The sequence below is a fragment of the Podarcis liolepis genome (assembly GCF_965112155.1).
Source record: "Podarcis liolepis genome assembly, chromosome: 14".
NCBI lineage: Eukaryota > Metazoa > Chordata > Lepidosauria > Squamata > Lacertidae > Podarcis > Podarcis liolepis.
This window is the reverse complement of record NC_139569.1, coordinates 43,660,194-43,685,674: the sequence shown is the minus strand read 5'-3', so window position 1 is coordinate 43,685,674 and position 25,481 is coordinate 43,660,194. Positions and strand designations below refer to the sequence as shown.

General features: G+C 41.8%; 1 protein-coding gene and 1 long non-coding RNA gene across 6 annotated transcripts in view; one reads left to right on the top strand and one right to left on the bottom strand.

Moving 5' to 3' along the window:
* Positions 1-25,481, bottom strand: part of LOC310693666 — a 321,657-nt gene that overhangs the window by 102,595 nt on the left and 193,581 nt on the right. The gene's annotated exons all lie outside the window — the stretch shown is intronic.
* The window catches only part of MYO5A (myosin VA), a 124,404-nt gene that overhangs the window by 7,287 nt on the left and 91,636 nt on the right, over positions 1-25,481 (top strand). For 3 of the 5 annotated variants that reach the window (XM_083475521.1, XM_083475520.1, XM_083475517.1), the window contains exons 2-3: positions 21,344-21,454; positions 22,264-22,435. In XM_083475521.1, coding sequence (XP_083331647.1) covers positions 21,344-21,454; positions 22,264-22,435 — 283 coding nt within the window. Of the gene's footprint in view, positions 1-2,983; positions 3,370-21,343; positions 21,455-22,263; positions 22,436-25,481 lie in introns of those variants that run through there. The other 2 variants (XM_083475519.1, XM_083475518.1) reach the window with 1 other exon arrangement.

The window sequence follows — 25,481 nt, the reverse complement described above, 5'->3', positions numbered from 1 at the left end:
CCTAATTTAGGAAGGTTATAGAATACAATCACTTAAACAGATCAATCTTGTTTCTGTATCTTGAGGTGGCTTTTCTTAGCACCTTTCGTAAGTATTGTGTAGTCTTGCCTGTGTTTCTCTAGGTACCGTATGTTAGAACTGGAGAAACAAGATCCACGAAAGGCAGGTGTCTGGGAAATATGTTGTCTAAAGGTCTTGAGCTTTAAGCAGGGGAACAGTACAGTGGTACCTCGGGTTACAAATGCTTCGGTTTACAAACACTTCGGATTACAAACACCGCTAACCCGGAAGTAGTACCTCGGGTAGAGAACTTTGCCCCAGGATGAGAACGGAAATCGTGCGCTGGCGGCGTGGCAGCAGCAGGAGGCCCCATTAGTGAAAGCGTGCCTCAGGTGAAGAACGGTTTCGGGTTTAGAACGGACCTCCGTAACGAATTAAGTTCATAACCCAAAGTACCACTGTATTGCCATTAAATGAATATGTAACTCTGGAGCTGTCACACGACTAAAGAAATCTTCGTTCAGTATACATGTGGATTTTAGTAATTTAACATATGAGAAAAACCATTAGTTCTAAAGAAAAAGCATGGTACTTTTGTTTTTAGATGATAGATGCAAGTGTTTGTAAGCAGGCATCATCTTAAACGAGGTTACCTCCTTCCCTCCCATGTAAGAGGGAATTATTTCATTAGTATTCAATGCTAAAACATGATTTTGTATTACTAGGTAGAGCTTGCACACTTCTCCCTCTCTTCCAGTGCAGCTGCGAGATGTTCAGAAACTTTTGCTTCCACTTTCAACTTATTGTCCTAACCTGGGCATAGTATTCTCCATTGGTAGTAGAAAGAAGCCAACTTCAAAAAGTAGTTCACAAAGCTGACTTGTTTTCATTAACTAAAGTTAAGACTAACCACAAGAAAGCATGCTAAAATGAGGTTAATCTAAAAGAGAAGTGAACTTTCCTTATCTTCTCACAGCAAGGAGGAGGAGGTGAGCCCAAAGTTCACTGTGGTTCATCTTTGGAATGCTAAACCATGACTCCATCAGATGTCAAGGAGATCAGTAACAATATTTAGAAGACATCTGAAGGCAGCCCTGTACAGTGGAACCTCGGAAGTCAAACGCCTATGAACTGGAATGTTTCGGCTCTTGAACGATCAAAACCAGGAAGTGATTGTTCTGGTTTTCGAATGAATTTCGGAAGTCGAATGTCTGGTGCGGCTTCCGATTGGCTGCGGAACGCTCCTGCAGCCAATCGGAAGCTGCACCTTGGAAGTCAAACGTTTTGGAAGTCAAATGGACTTCTGGAACGGATTCCGCTCGACTTCCAAGGTATGTCTGTATAGGGAAGTTTTTAATGTTTGATGATGTTGGAGGAAGCTCTTTTTAGTCTTAGTCTTGGTTCAGACCTGGTTTGGGGACATCATCAACCTTGATCACCCTGATAGATGCTTTGCTTCAGGAGAGGGTTGGGTGGAGTATTACCGGTACCTTGTTGCTCTTGCTTGATCTTTCAGTGGTTTTCAATTCCATGGACCATGGCTTCCTTCTGGGCAACCTCCAAGAATTGGGAATTGGTGGCACTATATTTATTGCAGTTCCACTTCCTATTTACGGTGCTGTGTTCAGATAATAGCTTTGTGGAATTATGTATCTGCCCCTGGCAGTTTTGCTGTGGGGTTTCACAGGGTACTATTTTGACCCCAATGTTGTTTGATATCTAGCTGAAGCAATTGGGAGCACCCATGAGGAGACTGGGGGCACTGCACTATCAGTATGCAGCTATTGCCCAGATTTGCTTCTCTGTTAAATCTGAATCAGGAGAAGCTGTGGTTATTTGAACTGGTGTCTGGATGCAGTGGTGGGCTGGATGAGAGCCAAAAAATGCCCCCCGATCCTGAATCCTGGTAAGATGGAAACTCGGGGCAAGCACTTCTGAGGTTTGGAACTTTGGGAAATTCTGGATGAGGCTGTACTCCCTCTGAAGGAAAGGGTATGTAGCTTGGGGTGCTCCTATATTTACCTTTGCTACTATGCATAAAGACCCTGATGTTGGGAAAGATGAAGGGCACAAGGAGAAGGGTACGATAGAGGACGAGATGGTTGGACAGTGTTCTCAAAGCTGCCAGCATGAATTTGACTAAACTGCGGGAGGCAGTGGAAGACAGAAGTGCCTGGTGTGCTCTGGTCCATGGGGTCACGAAGAGTCGGACACCACTAAACGACTAAACAACAACAACAACACTATGCATAAGCTGGTTTTGTCAGGGTATGGGAGCTGTTCCATGCTAATGCCCCTATCTACCTGAGGATACATGTGTATCGTTTACCGTATCAACAATTTTGGATATGAATCTGATATGCAAATGTGCATCAGAATGCACATTGCAGTTTCGGTGCTGCCCTTTTGCGCTGTGTTATTTTACAGTGGGATGTGCATTCTATGGGATGTGCATTCTGTGAAGCATCCTCATCTATGCCCTGGCACAGCTAGTAATCTTTTAACCATTTTGACCGTTTTATAGGCGTGAATATAGATTTCCGGAATGATAGTCTTGTTGATTGCAATAGTGACTTAGTAGTCCTTTTGCAGAATTTGGGGTTGTTGTTGTTGTTTGCATATAATGGATGTCAGCAGGAGGTTAGAGAGGCAGGCCTGAGTGTGGGAGAGGTTGACAGGGGCTGGAAATAAAGAGTAAGAGAAACGGGGGAGGGCGATCATGAAGCCTTCGCTTTTTTTTAAGCATCAGATTTTACTTCATGGTGCAGATTATGGAATATGAACATCCCTGTGAGCTTCCCTGTCTGTTAAATTATAATTTTAATGGAGGAAGTAATTGGGAGCCCATCATTTGATAAGATGTAAGAGCACTTAAAGCTCTCTGCTTAATGTAAATGGATAGAGGACCTTTTTTTTAATTGTTGTAAAAGTAATGTTTGAAGGAATGTTTATGAATATCACCATTTGATGACTATCACAAGACAGTTGGGTTTTATCATTCTCCCAAGTGGCACGGAAAGAAAACACTCTCGCTCTTTGTGCTGCAAAGGAAGTCAAATTGCTCTGACAATGAAGGAATTCAGTGATCTGACATGGCTGTCAAACGTTGCCCTTTACAGGGGCGTTATGGTTGGTTTTTCTGTTGCTTTGAAAGTGGGTAATATCAGTCTTGCAGACGAGCTGGGAGACGCCTGCTAGTCAGTCTGAACTGTGTGGCTGATCAGTTTGCCCACTCTCAGAAATACGTCTTTCTGCGTGGAGGACATATTGCTTGTGAAGGCGAAAATGCTTGCTGCTCAGATTACCAGGAGTTTGCACCACCAGAGATACTGGAAAAGTGTTGATGATTTGGACTATATGTATGTTAAAGTAAGTTTATCTTCTCTTCTCACACATACCTCAGCTGTGAATCTAGCACCATTATCTATGCTTGCTAACTTCTTGCTACTTCATCTAACATGGCCGCAATCCTATGTCCAGTTACACAAGAAACTTACTGGCTTCAATTGTAATTGGATGCAAGATTGCATATAAATATACATTTTACACATATTGTGGGCAAGCCATAGGGCGTATGGTTTAGTTGTGTAAACAAGGTTAATCAGACTATGTTAGGATAAGTTTTATAGAGTGAAACTGTCTTTGGTATGTGTACTTTCTTCTTGTCGCTATACTATGTTTGGAATTGTCATGGCTTTTGAGGGAGGTTTCCCTACCGTACGTTGTCAGTGTACTAATACTAAAACAAGTGATAAAATAAGCTTTTCAGCTTTGGAATGCTGATTTGCGTTCTAATTATTTGCTTTTGGATAGTTCTGTAACATAATACTTTGTAGGAAGGGAAACTTATCCAAGTATATGTTGATCAGCTAAGCTTTGAGAAAACTGAAGAGCAAGTAAAAACAATTTGTTAGGTATTTTTCTATTTAAGCATACCTGAAGAGAGATTTAAGCTGCAGTCCTGTCCACATATACGTAGGCAGTGGTTCTCAAAGGGTGGGGCAGGAGAGGATGGAAAGTGTGGTGGGAAGATTCAAAAACAACATTATATTTTGGGAATGATTCATGCGGCTGTGTTGTTTTATACTTTCTGCATGTCCCATGATCATATTATAGTTGTGCTCATGTTGTAAATTGAGCACTGCTAGGAGTTGTTTCTTTTTGTTTCCCCATGTATTTCTTAGCAACAAAAAATTTGGTGTGGCACAAAAAAGTTGTTATTCTGAAAGTGTGGTCCAGAGAAAAGAGTTTGAAAAGCACTGTACTTGGGTGTAAACCCGATACAACACCTAGTCAGCAAACTTTTTCAGCAGGGGTCTGGTCCACTGTCCCTCAGACCTTGTGGTGGGCCGGACTATATTTTGAAAAAAATAATGAACGAATTCCTATGCCCCACAAATAACAAATAAAAATGCATTTTAAATAAAAGGACACGTTCTACTCATGTAAAAACACGCTGATTCCCGGACCATCTGCAGGCCGGATTTAGAAGGCGATTGGGCTGGATCCGGCCCCCGGGCCTTAGTTTGCCTACCCATGACCTAAGCTTTTCTTCTGAGTAAGTATTTGTAGGATTGGACTATAAGTCTCTCTGGCTTTTGAGTTGATGTTTCTCACTCACCCCCATTATCTGCTATATTCTCTCAGCCTTGCAATATTTTGGAGGCAACAAACTGATTAGGTTATTGAATCTCCTGTGAATCTGCTTACTAACAGCTGAACTGAACTGAAAAAGAAGGTTCTCCAGAATGTGGTAGAACTTCCTGGTTAGACAACAAAGCAAACAAGTTATATTCCTCAAGGGTTTCTTCTCAGGGTGTGCCTGACTAAGAACACGGAGAGAAAGTAATGGTTTTAAAACGAAGGTGTTCTAACAGAAAAAATGCTTGTAGCTTCTGGGCAAGGAGTCCTGTTTCCTTAAGAGTTTTTACCAAGTCTGCTAATGAGCTATTTAAAAGAGAGGTTCTCTGGGACTTCAAGCAGCAAAATGAATGTTTCAAAAACAAAAACAACTATATACTTTTGAGTTCTGCTTGATACAACTGGGCATTTTGAAACATGATACACTTATTTGATTTAGTTTATTTAAATATTTTGCTCTGCTTTTAGGCCTCCAGAAACCACCCTCCCCAATAATTTTTCATTGTTTTTCATTTAAATACAATAACAACATATAACGACAGTAACTTGTCCAGTGGTACATTCTTAAGTGTAATGTGTCATAGATGATCTGTGAGATTACAGTGGTGCCTCGCAAGACAAAATTAATTCGTTCCGTGAGTTTTGTCGTCTTGCGATTTTTTTCGTCTTGCGAAGCACGGTGTCGGAAAAGTTTTGGAAAAGCTTCAAAAATCACCAAAGTCTTCAAATACCTCAAAAAAGGCTACCACACCGCGTTCTATGAGTTGCTCCTCGAAGTCAAGTCGCAACTGTATTAACGGTTTTAAGAAAAAGGAAACAAACTTGCAAGACGTTTCCGTCTTGCGAAGCAAGCCCATAGGGAAAATCGTCTTGCGAAGCAACTCAAAAAACCAAAAACCCTTTCATCTAGCGAGTTTTCCATCTTGCGAGGCATTCATCTTGCGAGGTACCACTGTATGTTGATTATATTCTAAAACAGGATGAATGGCATCTACCTTTAAAGTAACCCTAATGGGATTGCTCCAAGAGCTGTCTAGCTCAGGAAAAGCCGGGGATAAGGATTTATTCTGTAATTTGAGTATGGCTGGACACACTTCAACCAGGTCAAACTTTCTGGTAGATGCCAGATATAAGAATCAAAAGTGTAATACTTGACCATTTCCAGGTTATGATCAAGCTGTGGTTTTTTTTCTGACGTATATCTTATTTCCCATGTTGGGAAAAGCAATATGAGAGATTAGTCTCAAATGAGTGGTTTCAGTTCTGTTTAATGTCTTTTGACCTTTATATCTGTGATAATTAATTTTACCATTAGCTCTGTTTCCAGATGTTTTGATGGGCTCTGTTCTTTTTGAGAAGGCACAAATAACCTAAGCATATAATGTAAATAAATGCTACAAATACTGGTATATTTTCATAATTGCACTATATGATGTATTGGAATGTATTGGAATTCTTGAAATTGAGAGCTACCATTGTGTATAGTCAAATCTTCTATATCCAGACACCTCGAGGGTGTATGTGCTTTATATAGCACGATGTCAGGAAAAAGAGGAGCGATCTTAAGAATTGAACAGAACAGAGAAACTGTTTATCTAGCAGTTGTATAGAGAAGGCTAATTAAACATCTGGTCAGGAAGAGAGATGTGCAGTGTATTCGGCTTTGATCTCTTTGGAGTACCAGAGACTGGAACAGTTAATGCATCATGAGATTCAAGTATTTGCATTTTGTCCCATGTATCAATGACTGCTTCTGGAGGCTTACATTCCCAAAGAATTAGATATTATGAAATGATATTGCTGGATTGTTCTTAACTAGAGGTGTCGTTCACTCCCCCGCCCCCTTTAGTCTCTTTTTCTTTGGGCCCAGTAATAACTTCAGTGAACACGGGAACAGATAATAGTCAGAATTTGCTGCTTTGCCGCTCTTGAATGAAGATATTGTTCCTTCTTTTGTTACATGATTTCCTCAAAAACATTACTTCCGTATTAAATATATTACTATTTACTGAAAGAAGACATTTGGGAGCAAGATGGGTAAAACATTTTTTATCTCCCTTTTCAGTTGAAAAAGTACCTTCAAAGTACCTTACAAATATTGCTGATAAGCTGCGAAACACAAAATGAAAAGGGAGGGAGGACGGTAAAAGCAGACTTGGACGCTAAGTCCTAGTTACAAGATTCATGTAAAAACAAGCTGGAATTGAACAACTTGGAGAGCCAAAAGTTGCTGGTCTCTTAACAGAACTGTTGTGTGGCAGTATGGTGTAATGTAATGAAGATTGTGTGTGCAAATAAAGTATCCTGAAATAGATGTCAGATTCTTCTGACTTTTCTTTTAATGAGACAATAAAATCATCTTTGCACACTACAAAACTACTTGTAGTGCCTCTCATTCTTTGTTGCAGCCAAGAGGGTTAGTGTGGCATTCATCTGTTACAAGGCAGTGTTAAGTCTGTAAAAAGGTGTTTCAGCAAGGTGTGGCTTCCCCAATCCTCTAAATCAGGCGTGTCCAACAGTTAGATCATGATCTAGTGGTAGATCACGGGGTGTTTCTGGTAGATCTTTGGCACCTCAGTTATGGGGGGAACTATGGCTTCCTAAAAAAGCTCAAGAACTTTGGTCTATCCAACGACAATGGATAGATCACTGCCATTTTTTAATTGCTGTGAGTAGATCGCAGTCTATTGCGAGTTGGACGTTGCTGCTCTGAATGTATTAGGTACATTGAATAATCATTGCTGATTTCTATCCTTGCACTTCCTTCAGTAGAAAGTAAGCCAGGGGAAACGAGAGATAGATGCCAGGTAATAAATAAACGGGCTCAGGGGATTGGTCAAGAGTATAATTTGCTCTTTGTAATAGTTGCAGTAGAGCCCTTCCATTAAGGCATGTCTTCCTTTTGTGCATACATTTTATGCTGTAAATTGAAGAGTTTCGATTTGGCCCCTTGGATACTTTATAGAAAGGCAGGATATAAATCTTGATAATAAGCAAACACATGTGCGCTGCTTTGATCCAAGGCAATACTGTACTGTATTCAACTGCTGCTAATGCAGTGACCACGGAAGGTGGAAGGGATTTACGTTAAACTGAGATAAATGGAAGGAAGCAACACAAACTGTGTTTAAAAACAAAAACAAAACCTCAGCTGGGCTACGAGCACATAAATGTATATGGTATGTAATGTATGCTTGATGGCCTTTTGCAGTGGAGAGTTCTGTTTTAATGGCAGCTCTGTAAATACTGACTTCTCTCTGTTGACTTTTCGGCCAATGCATTCTTGGGAAACTAGTTTCAAGTTGCAACCATAAATCATTGCTCCAATTTCTTACCATGAGTCTCCTTTAACTGTTTATGTTTTCCTCTTGTGCCTATTACATCACAATGTGCCTATTACTAGTGCTCCAAAGTAAGCCTGCTTGAGTTCAGTGCTCCTAGAAAAGTGTGTACAGTATATAGTATTGCAGTCCAGCAGCAGGGTGACTTTTTCAGGGTCTTCTTTCTGTTTTTCCTGTAAAAAGGTTAAGCTATCATAGTATTACATTGATGTTTCATTAAGCTACAAACACCAATATAAAAGAAGCTTCCTTTTTTGTAATTAGGAAACTAGTAATAACAAACAACTGCATTCATGATAGTCTAGCCTTTGCTCATATGTGGAATACCTTTAAACTTCTTATTGGGTCACTGCCTTTTTCAGCATAGGTCAGTTGAATTTCAAGTGGAATGTGATCCTCATGAGCCTATTTATATGGGGATTCTTGGCATTTTTTAACTGTTTGGTACTTTAAAAATCAGTAGTAAATGTGAGTAACTAAACTTGGTTGGTTCAGTTAACTTGAAGACTTTTAAGCATAAGAAAAGCCCTACAGAATCAGATCAAATGTCCATCTTGCCAATTCTGCTTCCAACAGTGGCTTGCCGAATGCTTCTGGGAACCTCACCAGCAGGGATGAAGGCAACATCCCTTCTCTGTTGTTTCTACCCCAGCTCCTGGAATTCAAAAGTAGACTTTCTCTGCGTATGGTATTTCCCTGTTGCTGTCATAAGGAATAGCAGTTGATAGAGTTATAATTCATGGATATAATCTCCATTTAAAGTCATCTGTGGCACCATCACAAACTTGTGGCTTGTCAAATTCTGTAAGTCAGTTGTTATATATAGTATGAGAAAGTCCTTTTATTTGTCTTTTCCGAATTTGCTACCCATCAGTTTCACTGTACGTTTCCATATTCTTGTCTTATATGAAAGGGAGGGAAATTATCTCTCCGCACTGTGAAACTTCTTAATATTTTTAACATTACACAAAACCAATGGGAGGTGTCAGCCAGAGAATTGGAGCACAATGCCACCAGTATGTGGACACACCCAGCTCTAGTTCTTCATACCATCTGAATCAAGAAAGTGCAAGTGCTGAAACAGCGCCTGGAGGCAGTGATGAGCTGGATGAGGGACAATAAACTAAAGGTGAATCTTTATAAGCCTGAGACTTGTTCTTGGGCTTGCAAATTAGGCAAACAGCCCATTCTGATGGGGTAGCACTTCCCAGAAAAGAACAGTTCTCAGAGTGCTCATGGGCCACTGTAGCAGAGTGCCTCTGCTCCCCTGGTTCAGTTATGGCTCCAGTTGGCTGCAGTTGTCCATGCTTCCATGAGCTTACACTTAACTAATGTAATACATTCTATGGCACCGTTCGAAGTTCCCCAGGTGCTACTGACATGGGTCCAATTGCAACTGTATAGAGATTTCGGGGTGCCAGGTTGGTACCCACAGTTTAAAAACCTCTGCCTTAGTCCTTAGTTAATACCATTTCCACTTCCGCTGTGTGTGTGTCTCTTTCTTGCATACTGGGACAAGTCAATTGTTGTAAGAACAAGCTACAGTCAAGCAATGTAGTTGAGATCATTGAATTGCAGTGTTGGAAGGTACCCTGAGGGTGATCTAGTCCAACCCTCTGGCAAATATATAATTCTGTTGCAGCAACAGTAACCTAGGTTTAAGCTGTCATCTGGCATGTGGCTTATATAAGTTTCTAACACTGCTCTATGTGGGGTTTCCCTTGAAGATGAGTTGGCACAGAATGCTTCTGCTTGGTTGTTGTGTAAGGCATTGACATGGACGCACGTTGCACAGATTCTGAAAGCAGTATATTGGCTGCCACTGAACATCAAGCCCAATTCTGGGTCCTGGTAGTAGCATACAGGGGAAGCCTGACTTGTGCTGCCTTCAATGAATGTGATCTAGACAGGTCACTTTATGAAACAGGGCCTTCTCAGACTGTTCTGCAAATTATATGAGTTCAGATAGCAATTCAAGTTGCTCCAACCAGTCGTTGGAGCATAATAACAGTGACATCATCTGTATTTGTACTTGCGTTTCTTTAATTAAGTTTAATGCTGTCTGCTGTACTTTTGGACTGCACTTTTACTTTGCTTTTAGTTATATACCTTTTTGTTAGCAGGCCGGGCTTGTGAGAGGTAAGGGGAAATATAATCGATAAAATCGATTATATCGATATAATCGATAATGATAATGCTGTGTATTTTGATTCATTTGCCTAAGCTGCATGCTGTGCTATGATCTAGCAAAGAGAGCAATTTTTTAGTCTTCAGACATTCACCTTGAGGTCTCTGTTGATAGCAGAATCTGCCCAACTCTCACTGTTCATCAGTTTTCTTTCAGAAGGTGGCACTGGTGAAATAGATGAAATGTGTGTAGTTTAGTCATGGACAGGAACACTAGTAAGGGAGTGTTACGGAGATTGCTTTCTTAAGTATGGAGGAGCATCAAAAATATTATTCTCCACCTGCAGTCTGAAGTGATACAGTAAATTCAAGAACAGGCTAGTTAGAATCTTCTCTCTGCTGTGCTACAGGAAAGTGTTACAAAGCAATGTTAGCATTCTCTCTTTTTGCCTCCCTCCCTCCCTTTCTCACACTCCAGAACTTGTACAGGCACTGTAATCTTCCTTTCTGTTGTCTTCTTCTTGCAAATGTAAGGAAACTATTGGTTTCTGAATAATACAGCTTGAGGCTCTGGTGTCTTCATTTTGTTAAGGTGCACTAGCCAATGCACCAGTGTTGACACAAACTTGTCAAGGCAAAGGGTAAGTAAACCTTTCCAAAATGCCTGGTGCTATTTTTGTTGTGGTCAGAAAAGCTCTTTTTTGTGTTTCTGTTAGGGGCAATGCTTCGCTACACTGTATTCTCACACTTCTTTGATTGCATTAAAAGAAATTCTCTTCCTGGCTGGGAAGGAGCATCATTATATTGTCGCAGGTGGCAGCTGCTGCTCTCTGGTGTTTCTTTTTGTGTCATTGTTTCTGTTGTGGAAAGCAACATTGGGCCATATACAGCTGAGTCCTGCACAGCGTAGACCCACTGAAAATTAATGGCCCTAAGTTAGTTGTGTTCATTTAATTTCAGTGGGTCTACATTTGATACAACCCACATAATCCAGAAACTGTATGAAAAGCTGTGCTGGGGCTCTGTCTCGGATGACTAGAAAGAAATGTGCTGTGGCATTCTGGGTGTTCAGCAGTCTCTGCCCTTTCAGCATGCAAAAAGCATCCTGGGCTCTGAGCTTGCACTGGATGGAGCAATAGCTAGTGGAGAGAAAGCTTGGTGAACTAGTGGTTAGAGTGCTAAAGGAGGACTGGGAAGACGTGGATTCAACCCCCAGCTTAGCCATGAAACTCACTGGGGGGCTTTGAGTCATCATTTCTTAGCGTATAACTAACCTTCCAGGGTGGTTGTTGGCGGGTGTTTGTGTGTGAGTGCTGAGAACTATGTATGCCAACTCAGTGGCCTTGGAGGAAGAGTGGGATGAACTGGTAAATAATGGGCAGTTGAGAAAGGGGCCTGGTACTTTCATGACCACCTCTGAATGGGTGAAAGCTGTAGCTGTGGCATTATTTATTTATTTATTTATTTATCCATCCATCCACCAATTCATTCATTTACAAACAACATTTACCGTATTTTTCGCTCCATAAGACACACTTCCCCCTCCTAAAAAGTAAGGGGAAATGTGTGTGCGTCTTATGGAGCGAATGCAGGGGGGAGGCAGGCAGGAAAAGCCCCCAAAAGCCGCACACAAGCTCCGCGCGGCTCTTGCGGGCTTTTCCCCAGGAGGGAGAAGGGACTGATGCAGCCAGTCAGTCCCTTCTCCCTCCTCGTAGAAAAGCCCGCAGGAGCCGTGTGTTCCTTAAAGGGTGCGCGGCTCCTGTGGGCTTTTGTGGGAGGTGGGGGAATTGCCATAGCCTGAGAGGCTGTGCGCGGCTAAAGAAGCCAAGACAGTGAGCAGGACCCATCCCGCTGGCTGTCTTGGCTTCTGGCATAGCCATGCACAGCCTCTCCCGCTGGCTGTCTTGGCTTCTTTAGCCGCGCGCAGCCCCTCTGGCTGGGAGAGGCTGCGCGTGGCTATGGCACAAGCCAATACAGCCAGCGGGATGGATCCCGCTCACTGTCTTGGCTTCTTTGCTCTTTGGGGCTGGGGAGGGGATAATATTTTTTTCCTTGATTTCCCCCTCTAAAAACTAGGTGCGCCTTATGGTCCTGTGCGCCTTATGGAGCGAAAAATACGGTATATGCCACCCCCAAACTTAAAAGCAATGGGCCGGGCAGGGGGGAACCATAGAACCAGCAACAGGAGGGCATAGCAAAACTCTCAGGAGGCACCAAAAATTTCCCAGCTCTTGAAAGATCAAAAATAGTCAAATTATTTAAAAACCTAGGGAGAACTGCCCCCTTTATTTTAGTTCCAGAAAGAGCACTGTAGCTTCTGAGAGTGGTAGAGATGTGTGAGTGTTATGTCAGTCTTACAAATAGTACTTTGACAGGCTGCATTGCTAAGTCTTGGAGCATGTAACAGTTTCACTTCCTCTCCCAGAGAATTTAAAAAAGCAAAAAAAGAAGCCAGCCGCTAAGAAAAGGGATGTGCTAATCATGCTAAATAGCTGAAATGTTTTACATTATAGAAAGTGCCTCAGGACTGTGACCTGTGAGAGGAATTGAAAAGCACGTGGTAAATTTTGGCAGCTCAGTGTTTGAATTTCACCATTGCTTTTTAGAGCCCCAATTTCCTGCACATATGAATGTAGCAACCACCACCAAATCAGGAAGACTTGAGTACAATGCAGGGAATTCATGTCTTGTGATAATATTCGAGCATGCACTCACCTGTTCTCCAAAGTGATGCTTGTCAGAGGAAGATTGCACCATATGCTATTTCAGGACTTACAGATTGACTCCAAAATCACCTCCCTTAAAGAATGTGTACATATTTGGCATAGTTTGTGCCCTGTGCTAAACCATGGTTTGTTTAAATGTCTAAACTCAACCCTGCAGACCAGTCATTGCTTGTTTTCTGGCAACAAACAATGGTTTGCCATTGGCTTAAGAATCATCCCTTATTTTAACTATAAAGGTAAAGGGACCCCTGACCATTAGGTCCAGTCGTGACCGACTCTGGGGTTGCGGTGCTCACCTCGCTTTATTGGCCGAGGAAGCCGGCGTACAGCTTCTGGGTCATGTGGCCAGCATGACTAAGCCGCTTCTGGCGAACCAGAGCAGCGCACAGAAACGCCGTTTACCTTCCCGCTGGAGCGGTACCTATTTATCTACTTGCACTATGACGTGCTTTCGAACTGCTAGGTTGGCAGGAGCAGGGACCGAGCAACGGGAGCTCACCACGTCGCGGGGATTCAAACTGCCGACCTTCTGATCAGCAAGTCCTAGGCTCTGTGGTTTAACCCACAGCAACGTTAATGTCCAAACTCAACAGCTATGCTTAACCATGGTTTCTTTGACTACTCCACCTCAGACTCTTGCTAAGCTACCAAAGTATGAGGCAAAATACCTGGAAAACAAACAAAGCTTTGGAGAAACAAGCTGTGTCTTTTTCTTCATTGATGAAAAGAGTCTTCCTTTGATGGAGGAAGACCAGGGTCATCTCATGATGTTTTGCCAACTGAGGCAAAGGGCAAGACAGTCCCCTCTTCATTCCTCATTTTCCCCATAAGATTTTATTAAAGCTTTTTCATAATACAATAAGATTAAAAAACCTAAATAAAAACAAAAGCAGAGAAAGCTCTTAACACTTGTCTCAGAAAGTGGTGGACCCTCCCATCTCTCACCTGGGAGTTTTCCTTTCTTTTCCCAGTCTCTCACTCTAGGAGGTCATCTCAGCATCCATCCATCCATCCATCCATCCATCCATCCATCCATCGCCTCCATGTGTGTGTGATCCTTGGACCCAATATACAGAAGCCTACTATATTGGCAGCTGAATCTTACTTCAGTACTGCTGATGGGATAGTATCGGTGTGTGTGTGAGAGAGAGAGAGAGAGAGAGAGAGAGAGAGCGCTGATACTGCTACACTCCAGCACCTGCCACCTGAGGCAATTGCTCACTCCCTAACAGTAGGTCCAACCCTGATGAAGACATTGGAGAAAGGGCATCTTTTTAGATTCCATGCATTGAGAACAATAATCCATTCCGCCATTACTTCCTTGGTAAAAAGATTAGTGTATAATCCGGCACTGACACTTCGTGTGTGTGTGTGTGTGTGTGTGTGTGTGTGTGTGTGTGTCTGTGGTAGTCTAGATCTTTGTTTTGTAGCTGAGGTTCAGTTACTTTCTGAAGAATAGATTTGCCCGTGTTATTTGGATATCTATACTGTTATGCATGCTGCTGTCTTCATTTCATATGCTCAAATATTTGTACATCACTGAAAGAAACTGAGTAAGCATTATTGAGGAGTCTGTTCTTTGGTTACTCCTTGCTTGAGTTTTAAATGACAAAATGCTACTGTGAAAGGTACTTGTATAATTCCTGTGCATATTGATTGGAGCTGAGACGTTCCCAGGGCATTGTTTCCTAGGTGTACATTTTTTTGTTTTCCTTTTGTTGGTTTTCAGAACTTTTTTAAAAATTGAAACTTGTTTCAAGCATTCACAATAACAAGTAACAAGAGGAATGAACTTATTAACAATTTAACAGTAGTTTCCATATCTATACATCCAATTTAAATAAAACACCCAACAAATAGAAAATAAAGAAATACACATCCTAGGTGTTTGTTTTGAGAATTCCTGATGAAAAGCCAGCTTATTTCTAGTCATCACTGATGTTGTCAAGAGGTGAATGCCTCCAGTACATCTTGTGATGTGAATGTTTTGGTAGTTAATATGGTCTGATGATTTGTTCATGTGATCTCAGATGGTATCATAAAGTACAAGAGGAATCTTGCCCTAGTTCATGGTGTCTGCTCTTTCTGTGAGATAGAATTCCATCTATGCCTCATTCTGCCTCTCCACTATTTTTTTTTATTATGTTGTATGCAAAAGAAAGAGTTGGGAAAATGTACTTGTTAATTGTTCTGCATAAATCTTGTCAAGTGTGTCTATGAGTGTCGCAAGGAGAAGCAGCAGAATTATTATAAAATTATTATTATTATTATTATTATTATTATTAGCCACTTCAAGTCAAAGTGACTTAAACAAACATTAAATAAGCACAAACGTACAAAGGGCCATAGATAATTAGAAGTCAAAGGCATGGTGAAAAATGAATGTTTTTGTCTGGTGCCTGGAGATAGGTAATGATGGTGCCAGGCAAGCCTCCCTGGGGAGAACATTCTACAAGCAAGGCACCACCACTGAAAATGCCTGTTCTTGTGTTGCCAACCTCTGGACCTCCTGTTGAGCGGGCACATGAAGAAGGGCCTCAAAGGATGATTGCAGGGTACAGGTTGGTTCATATAGGGAGAGGCAGTCCTTGAGGTGTTGCAATAATATAATGGATGCTATTTAGCAGTATCTTGAAAAAAAACAATTCATTTGTGTTTAATTTGTGGAAAACGTTCCGGCTTTGGGATTTCTTTGCAAAGATATCTCACGCCTTCCCAGTATTCAGCCACTGAAACAGTCTCAAGTGAATCCTTGTGCTGACACTGTGTGTTATTTATCCTTTGCTAAAAAGAACCCCAACAATCCATCACCCTCGATCTGAGACCAGTGTATTATATTCATGGATGGTAGGGTTGGGGGGTTTTTTAGGTAGCAGCTGCTGCTTTCTTCTCTATTCTAGACCAGCTTTAAGCCGTGCAGAACATCTGTGCTACTTTCCAGCTGCCATAGAATGTTTCCAAGAGTTCTCTCTTAGGTCTGGGTTTCAATAGCATATACCCTGATGTGGAACCGCTAGGACAGTGTCATAGATCTGTAGCAGGGCATTACTACCCTGCTAAGCTTATATAATAAATACTACAGATTGCATGTTTGATATGAGTCGGTGTTCTGATGCTTCAGAATACAGCTGGCTGTAATTCAGGATAAATGAGAGCAACATAATGTACAGCTTGGCCACCTCATGCAGCTTTATTATTAAAACAATTCTCTTTTCTGCTTTCTTAAGCAAGGATTGAAGTGTTATCTGTACTGTTGGTAAAACTACAGATGATCAAGCATGCATGTTTAAAACTACCATTTTCTGGTTGTGGTAGCAGGATCTTAATATCCTTTTAACTATCTCACGTGGAAGGCTCAGCTGGCTCTGGCAGTCTGGTTTCTATGGTGATCTGCAATCTGGTTTCCCCTTCTCTCTGTTGTTGCAAGGAGATACTGTTTTGGTTTCCCAAGCAGAGATTCGAAAGGTGCTCCTTATGATATTGTGGCATGGCCTTATATATGAATGATAAATGATACCCAGCTCCTGTTTTTATTTTTAAAAAGCATTCATACCCTGCCCTTCAGCTGAAAAGGCTCTCAAAACAGCTTACAAAAATCAGCACAAATACGGTCTGTGACCTCAGGCTTACATTCTTAAAAATACATGACACATAAGGAAAAAGGATTGGGAAAGAAAGTTCTTAAAGTTACAGTTGTTATACTGCAGATATACAGTTTAGTTGGTGCAGATTCTGGCTGTCTAAATGAACAGCCCCTCGCTGATTTCATTGGTCTGAAAATATCAGACTGGGTGGCTTACAGTACATATAAAAACACTTTAAAAACTTACTGATACTGGGCTGCTGTCAGATGTCTTCTAAAAGTTGCGTAGTTCTTTATCTGCTTGAGATCTGAGTAGAGAGAGTATTCAACAAGTATTTCTGTGGAGTGTGTACTGCAGTGGTGCCTTTTCCTCAGTTTCCCCAGGGCCGGCCCATCCATGAACCAGCTGAGTCGGCCACCTCTGGCGGCAGGATCCACTGGGGCAGCAGTTCCCAATGTAGATCCACTAATCAGAATGCCAAAGCAGCAAAAATGTGCGCTCAGCTTCAAGCAGCTTCCATAGGAAAGGCACCAATATTAGTTTATTTTGCACAGAAATGTGGAACTTGCGGCTCTCCATATGTAGTTCAACCAAACCTCCCACTATCGCTGACTATTGGCCATACTAGCTGGGGCTAATGGGAGTTGGAATCTAACAACTGGAGGGTCACAAATTCCCAGTCTCTGGATTAGCAGGTGCTGGTAGGCATGGTGACCTAAGTCTATATTTGGGTTTAAGATTGGGATGGGGGAGCTGTGGTTTGAGAATAATCATCACAACTATTGGTGCTTCTGAGGCACATTTTTCTTCTTCCACTTCATTTTTCTTCTTGTCTCCATTGTGGAGGGCAGCTACAGAGTCTTGTGCTTGTCAGGCTTGTCAGGCTGTGAAACAGTGAATCTGGAGTTCACCGAAGCTCCCTATTGTACTTGCATGAGAATACAGTAGACCCTCAACTTATGCACGTTTAACTTGTGCACATTCAGCTTCATCTGAAGATCACAGGATGATGAGAACACGGAATGCATACAAAACAAACCATTAACCCCCCTCCTCAAACACACTTAAAGGCCCATATTCTATTGTATTGTTGCGGTGTGGTGCATGGCTTTAAGTTAGATGCTTTAAGTTCTGCTATGGAACACAATGGGTTTTTTATGAATACAGAAAAAGAAAACAAATGCTTGCTCTGTATTCGATGACAAGTAGTTCCTGGTTTTGTCTGCCGTAAGCTTGTCCATTAAATCACGTGCACCCACTTTAGAAGTGGTTCCAAGAGTCATAAAGCTTCATAATTGTGGAGGAACTGTCTCTAGGTTATAGGTCCAGTTGTTCTTTTTTCTCTTTAGTGTGGTTAGCATTTATTTGACCCCCTTCCAGGATTACCCAGTGCATCTACAGGCATTTCCTAAGACTTCAACATCTGCTGTGCTATGTTTGAAGAACAGAAACTTTCCCTCCCAGTGCTTCATAGATATAACAGAACCCTTTTGCAATACTCGTATTCACACCAAGGATCACTTATCCTCTTTGGTTAGGGAACTGAAACCACCCTTTCGCCAATGATTTTCGACAACTCTGGTTTCAGCCAAAAAAGGCTCCCACAGTGGCTTTCAAAGGTCAGTGCTGAAAGGAAAGACACAGTAAAAAAAGGAAAAGGGATTGGGAAGGAGGAGGAAGAAGGAAAACTTGGACACTCGTTCTTAGTTGCAGAGCTCTTATAACAAACAGCTGGGATGGAAAAAGTTAAAGGTGAGGGGAAGCCCAAAGTTGCTTGTTTCTTGGTAGAGCCAATGGAGTGCTGCAACCTGATGGAATGGCTGCTTCCAGATGGCTTCTAAGATCCATAAAGTGTTGGCTGCATAGTTTCAGGCATAGCTGCCTGCATAAAGGCCCATAATGCCACTTCCTTTTTAGTGTAGTTTTGCAAGAGCTCTTCCAACTGAATTGCCTGCTGCATTTCTGTATTGTCTAATCACGTTTCTTAAACTGAGGGGTACTTCCTCCCTCACACCCAGGTATGTGCCAGCCTCTCCTCTACTTCCAAACTCAAGTGCAAAGGCACACAGTGGTTGCTCAGTGCAGATCCATTCATGGGCAAGACCAGCCTGCTTGGCAGAGCACCCTAGGGGTGTAGCAGGAGCTGCCACGTTACTTCAGGAAACTGGCCATTGTACAACCAAGTATGCTTTGTCAGGAGTGCAGGGCTGGCTCAAGACATTTTGGTACCTGGGGTTGCCCCCGTCCCCGCCAGGGAAGAAGGGGTGAGGGAAGATCTACATCAGGAACAAGGGAAAGAGGAAGAAAGATCAACATTGGGATCTTCTGTCCTGGTGGATCCTGCTGCCTGAGGCAACCGCCTCATCTTGCCTCATGGATGGGTGGCCCTACAGGAATGGGTTTATATCCTATTACTTTTGCTGCTTTTTTTACTAGTTGAATCTATAAAAAAGTGACTGGAGGTTCCAGAAAGTAGAATACATTAGAATGGCAGAGCCTCCAATATTTCACAGAAGAAAATCAGAGCTATACGTGTGAAAGGTACATTCCTGAATCCACATCAACTCCTATACAGCATTGCATTTAGTCTTCAATAGCCTGTCATCCACTGATTTTAAAGCCAATATGGCATTTGTTTCTTTTGGTTAAAGATATATTGGAAAATCATAAGTGTCTGATAGTACACTACTGCAGGTCAAAATATTTGCAGTAAGTGAAATGAAAAACTCTTCTGCATACTGCACTGATGTCACAGCGCATGGATTTACAGTGGTGCCCCGCAAGACGAGTGCCTCGCAAGACGAAAAACTCGCTAGACGAAAGGGTTTTTCGGTTTTGCGTTGCTTCGCTAGATGAATTTCCCTATGGGCTTGCTTCGCAAGACGAAAACGTCTTGCGCTTTTTTTTTAAAGCCGCCTGAAGAGGCGCAGTTGCGACGGACCGTGCTTCGCAAGACGAAAAACATCGCAAGACAAAAAGACTCGCGGAATGAATTATTTTCGTCTTGCGAGGCACCACTGTATATGTGTGTGTTAACTACAAACAATATGCTCTATCCCCACTCAGTAATGTAAGCTCTAGATTCCCTCATGGTGATAGAATGAGCTTATTCCTAAAGAATGGCAATTTTAGCAATTCACATTAAAACAATTTTAGCAAGGCAAAAATAGGGGCCATCATTTCTCAGAGACAGGTAACAAAAAATTGGTACAGTGGTACCTCGGGTTAAGTACTTAATTCGTTCCGGAGGTCCATACTTAACCTGAAACTGTTCTTAACCTGAAGCACCACTTTAGCTAATGGGGCCTCCTGCTGCCGCTGCGCCACCAGAGCCCTATTTCTGTTCTCATCCTGAAGCAAAGTACTTAACCTGAAGCACTATTTCTGGGTTAGCGGAGTCTGTAACCTGAAGCGTATGTAACCTGAAGCGTATGTAACCCGATGTACCACTGTACTGTCCCTGGTAGACGGGGACAGATGGAGTATATGGAAAGGCAGCCTTGCCACTTGAGAGTTTGTGAAATACGAGTGTTATCAAAATATCTGAATAGTCAAATTAGACCTCTAGTCCGCCATCTATATTTTCCACAAAATTTTAAAGAAATGTTGGACTCATTCTGATGCAGTGTCAAGCTACGGTTTGCTGCTCCATGACTGAGCCCTGTACTCGTATGCTTAGTCCTCCCCTCCTCCTTCACATGCTCACATCCCCTCCTGATTTAGTGGCACAGCTGTTTGTTACAGCCAAATCATTTAGTGAAAAGCTGAGTTTGTCTGTAACCAGGACCTCAGAGCACAGTTTGTAATGATTTTTGGTGACGTTTGAGGTTAGGAAGAGAGGGTGCAACTTTTAAATGAATGCTTTTAGTGCAACGTGTGAATTTATAACTGTTGTTTGTGTGGATGCATATGACAACAATGGTGCATTTTGTGGAGGGATGGGCACAGTTTGGATTCTGATTTAAGGACCAGAATGTCTTGGACTGAATGTGCTGTGTGAGAAAACTTATATATGTGGGCGGGGAAAATAAATCTTTAGGAGTACCGTATTTTTCGCTCTATAACACGCACCTGACCATAACACGCACATAGTTTGTAGAGGAGGAAAATCCGTAGGCATGCCACCCGTAGGCATTCCCTCCATAACACACACAGACATTTCCCCTTACTTTCTAGGAGGAAAAAAGTGAGTGTTATGGTGCAAAAAATACGGTATGTCTGCTCTTTCCACAAGGACTTTCCAGTTAGACCACTATATAATCTTTCTTCAAAAGAAAGTGGCTATTGCACTTCTAGATTAGAATCTTCAAACAAAAAACCTGATGGATGATCTACAGTCCTTGCCTTGAAGTCCTTTTGGTGGAGTCCATAGCGTCAGTACTTGGAGGCATATTCTGCAGTAAAACCTAGGGTTCATTGGAGTGAAATTATAACAAAAATCCCCAAGCACTTGTTAATTTCCTAACAATATGTATAGGCTACATCTGTTAATAAAGTTAAGTCAGTGCATGGAAGTAGTAGTTATTAAGTTAGCATTAATAAACAATTTCAGAAATTCTTCTCAAGTGGTGGTGGTAATAATTCCTGCTTGTCTTTGCCTTGAAGCGTTCAATACATACCTGTGGGCATTGCATAATTTCCCTTGAGTTCCCTTGAGACACTTCCTAGATACCATGTTTAGGATTGCATCCCTGATTTCAAATAAGTCCATAGGATTAACTGGGGATAAAAATTCAGTTCATTGGATTATTTCAATACAGTGTTCTCACTGAATTCAGCTGAAGACAATCATGTTTGCTGTAAATATTTTCCCCATAACATGGCTGATAATTTTTAAAAGGTAATGTGTGTGTGATTATTCTTATTATTTCAATACAAATTGCTGAGAAAATACAGCTGATCCTTTCTTAATTTTGTATTGCAGTATGCAAGGATTTGGATACCTGATCCAGAAGTAGTCTGGAAATCAGCAGAACTTGTAAAAGATTATAAATCAGGAGACAAAGTCCTTCATCTTCGTGTTGAGGATGGCAAGGTAATGTTAACTCTTTTCATGTTTTTTAAAAAAATTGCTATCATTTGCTGCAAAAGGTTACATGTTCATGGCCTTGTTTATTTGTAGAACAGGTGGCAACCATTTTGCACGGGGCTTCCATTCCCAGCCCCCATGTACGCTGCCCCGTAAGCTCTGCCCCACTCCCATTCTGCCTCTGCTTTGCCCTCTTCTGGATTCAAAAGAACCTGCATGGCGGTGATCGCACATCAGTTAGACATGCCTGAAATTGTTGCTGCCTGTATTTATATTTTACTTATTAACCCAAGTGCTCAAGGTGGCTTACAGTGTATTGTAAATAAAATTGGCAGTTATGTATGTGTACTCAACTATATCCATATATGTTTTTTCTAAAAAAAATATATAGTGATGTGTTTGATTATTTTGGAAGCATGTAATATATGCTCTTAAGGGACGCGGGTGGTGCTGAGGGTTAAACCACAGAGCCTAGGACTTGCCGATCAGAAGGTCGGCGGTTTGAATCCCCGCGACGGGGTGAGCTCCGGTTGCTCGGTCCCTGGTCCTGCCAACCTAGCAGTTTGAAAGCACGTCAGAGTGCAAGTAGATCAATAGGTACCACTCCGGCAGGAAGGTAAACAGTGTTTCTGTGCACTGCTCTGGTTCGCCAGAAGCGGCTTAGTCATGCTGGCCACATGACCCGGAAGCTGTACACTGGCTCCCTCGGCCAATAAAGCGAAATGAGCGCCTCAACCCCAGAGTTGGTCACTATTGGACTTAATGGTCAAGGTTCCCTTTAGCTTTACTAATATATGCTCTTATTTCATTTCCAGGAACTTCAATATAGCCTTGATGCTAAGTCCAAGGAGCTACCACCCCTGCGAAACCCTGACATACTTGTGGGTGAAAATGATCTGACAGCCCTCAGCTATCTCCATGAACCTGCTGTTCTTCATAACCTGAAAGTTCGGTTTATAGATTCCAAGCTCATATATACATATTGTGGTAAGCACAAAACCTGACTTTCTTATGTGGCTGGGCACGTCAGATAGCTATGGATATATTAAGTTATATGTTGCATTTAGGGCCCATTGGTTTGTTTTTTGTTTCTTTTTCAGAAATTTGTATAATTCCTTTCTATTTATAAATAAAATCCTATGTAATAAAATTAAACCGTAACATCCTGAAACTCATAAAATAGTAGAATACTATAACAGTACAAGACTAAAACAGCAGCACAAAGTTTAAACTGTTCTGCTTGTTTTTAAACAGATATAGAATAAATAATAAGTCAAACTTCAGAAATTACCGATTTGTCACTGAAAATGTTAATCATAGATGCAGTAATCCTTGTATGGGTTCCTTAACTGGAAACTGCCTTTCTGAAATATAGGCTAAAAAACCTTAACAAATGTTTGTTTCCATTGGCTATAGGTAACAATTCCTTTTTTGCAGAAGAGACTCTGCTATTTAAATGTAAACATGTAAAATCAGATTATATGTCAACTGCAAAACGACAAAAATAAGGTGTTTTGGAATCCCATAGAAGATTCTGTTTTTAAAAAAGTAATTTATTTAATTTTGAAAACCACTGTGGTATGTAAGCTTCGGGGAGGATTCCAATGTTGGCAGAACATGGTAATGGGAAAACATCATCTCTGCATGCTCAGGATTTAATGTGGCTGTGCAAATGTTTGGCTGCACAGCATCTTACAAAGCTGTGACACTGATGCAGATTCTTACTACAGTCTAGCCAATTTACATGGGAAACAAATTTCACCACAACCATGTGGATTTTGAGCAGCAGTCAAGCTGTGTAAATAATGTTTGAAGTGGCCATACTTGGAACTAAATTCTCTTGAAATCTATTTTATTTGCATTCTATAAGCGTAGGATGCAGTTCTTCCTTGGTGATGATTAGCACATAGTTGTGTTGGTTTTGCTCCACATAGCCTGACTTTCCTGTGTTCTGCCTTTGACTGTAGTAGCTTCTGTATTTTTTGGCTTTACAAATCATCTTCTTCTTCATCATCCCTGGGGATTATTGGAAAAACCAAGAGTTTATTAAAACAGTTCATTTTTCTTCAAGGCCTGAAATACATTTACCTTTCTATTCTTTAAGCTATCCTTTGCAGGGAGAATGTTTTAGCTCTCTACCTTCTGAAATTAAAAAGAGAAAGTTTTTTAAATGGGTTTTCAGTTTTAAGTGAATCTAGCCCGTTATATTTATAATTAGTTAGCAAGAACATTCTAACAACTGATAGAATTGAAAACTGTTTATTGAGTTGTACATAAAGCTACTTCAGTATATGTGTTCGTTTTCACTAGAGCATTTCAAGAGGCCCTGGAGATACTTATTCCCTCTAACCTTTTGCATCTCTGCCTCAGAGCTGCAATCCTAATGATGTTGTTTTTTTGAGAAAGGTGGAAGGCACCTGTTCACTGGGGATGCTTCACATGGAGCGGAAAAACAAACACTAATTTTTCCCCTGGTGAATGGTGCCACTGCTTGCATGTTAGTACACCTGATTTGGCTCCTGGCATTCTCCTTTCAAATCAAACATTTATTTATAGATGATTGCATACCCTCCAACATTCCTGAGGGGGAAAAAATCAGGATGGTACTGCGTTGCTACATGAGTCAGGTGGCTTGAGTGGGAGCCACTGCCTACCAAGGCTGGAGAAAGACGTTGGAAAGAGGGAGCACAATAAACATATTTTGGGGCACAGATGTGTGTCCACTCCTTCCTCTCCGGGCCTTCGATTTACCCCAGTATTGCAAGGGGAGCCTATCTCAAATCCCTTCCTGGCACCTGGATGAGTCAGAGCTCTAAGTCCCTCTTACAATGCCTGGGCTGTTCATTCCAAGTGCGGATTCCTCATGAGACTGTTCCCCCTACCATAACCCCCTGAGGTAGGAATTCCTTCAGAAGCACCTTTTGTCGTTTAGTTGTGTCGGACTCTTTGTGACCCCATGGACCAGAGCACGCCAGGCACTCCTGTCTTCCACTGCCTCCCACAGCTTGGTCAAACTCATGTTCGTAGCTTCAAGAACACTGTCCAACCATCTCGTCCTCTGTCGTCCCCTTCTCCTTGTGCCCTCAGTCTTTCCCAACATCAGGGTCTTTTCCAGGAAGTCTTCTCTTCTCATGAGGTGGCCAAAGTATTGGAGCCTCAGCTTTAGGATCTGACCTTCCAGTGAGCACTCAGGGCTGATTTCCTTCAGAATGGATAGGTGGTGTTCATAGTTACTCCTGTAGAAAACAATGCCAAAATAAATTTGCCAATTTTTTTGGTAATAACTGCATACAATGAGTTTCCAACTATGGGTGACTGTAAGTCGCATCTGCAAAGTGTGGTATGGGGCTGGGTATAGGGAAGAGCCTTAGTTGGTCTCTCTACTAACTATCTGCTGTTGGAAAGCTTCTCCCCACACCTAATTTTGGTGTCTGAAAGGGTACAATAGATCCACCTCATTCTCAAGTTGTTCCTTGGACCACATGAAAGATCATGTGGAGGCAGCTATTTGAGGAAACAATGCAGGAAGAAAGAAAACAGTGGAAAGGTTATAAGGCATTGCAGTCAGTTAAGTGGATAAACAGCATTTGAAAAAGGTAGCTGGATCTCTAAAGCAGAGCAGGGGTCAGCAAACCTTTTCAGCAGGGGGCCAGTCCACTGTCCCTAAGACCTTGTGGGGGGCCGGACTATATTTTGAAAAAAATAATGAATGAATTCCTCTGCCTCACAAATAACCCAGGGATGCATTTTAAATAAAAGGGCACATTCTACTAATGTAAAAACATGCTGATTTCCGGACTGTTTGTGGGCCGGATTTAGAAGGCAATTGGGCCGGATCTGGCCCCCGGGCCTTAGTTTGTCTACCCGTAGCTTAGAGCCTGTGGTTTGCTACACTCACTACATTTAGTCACATGTCTCCAAACTCTGGCTGGTGAGAGTTTTGAAGGGAGGCAGGCAGAGAAAGTTAATGGGGATTGTAAGCCTAGGGGGAAGCAGGCGTCACCCGCCACTTATCTCCCTCTTTGTTTCTGTC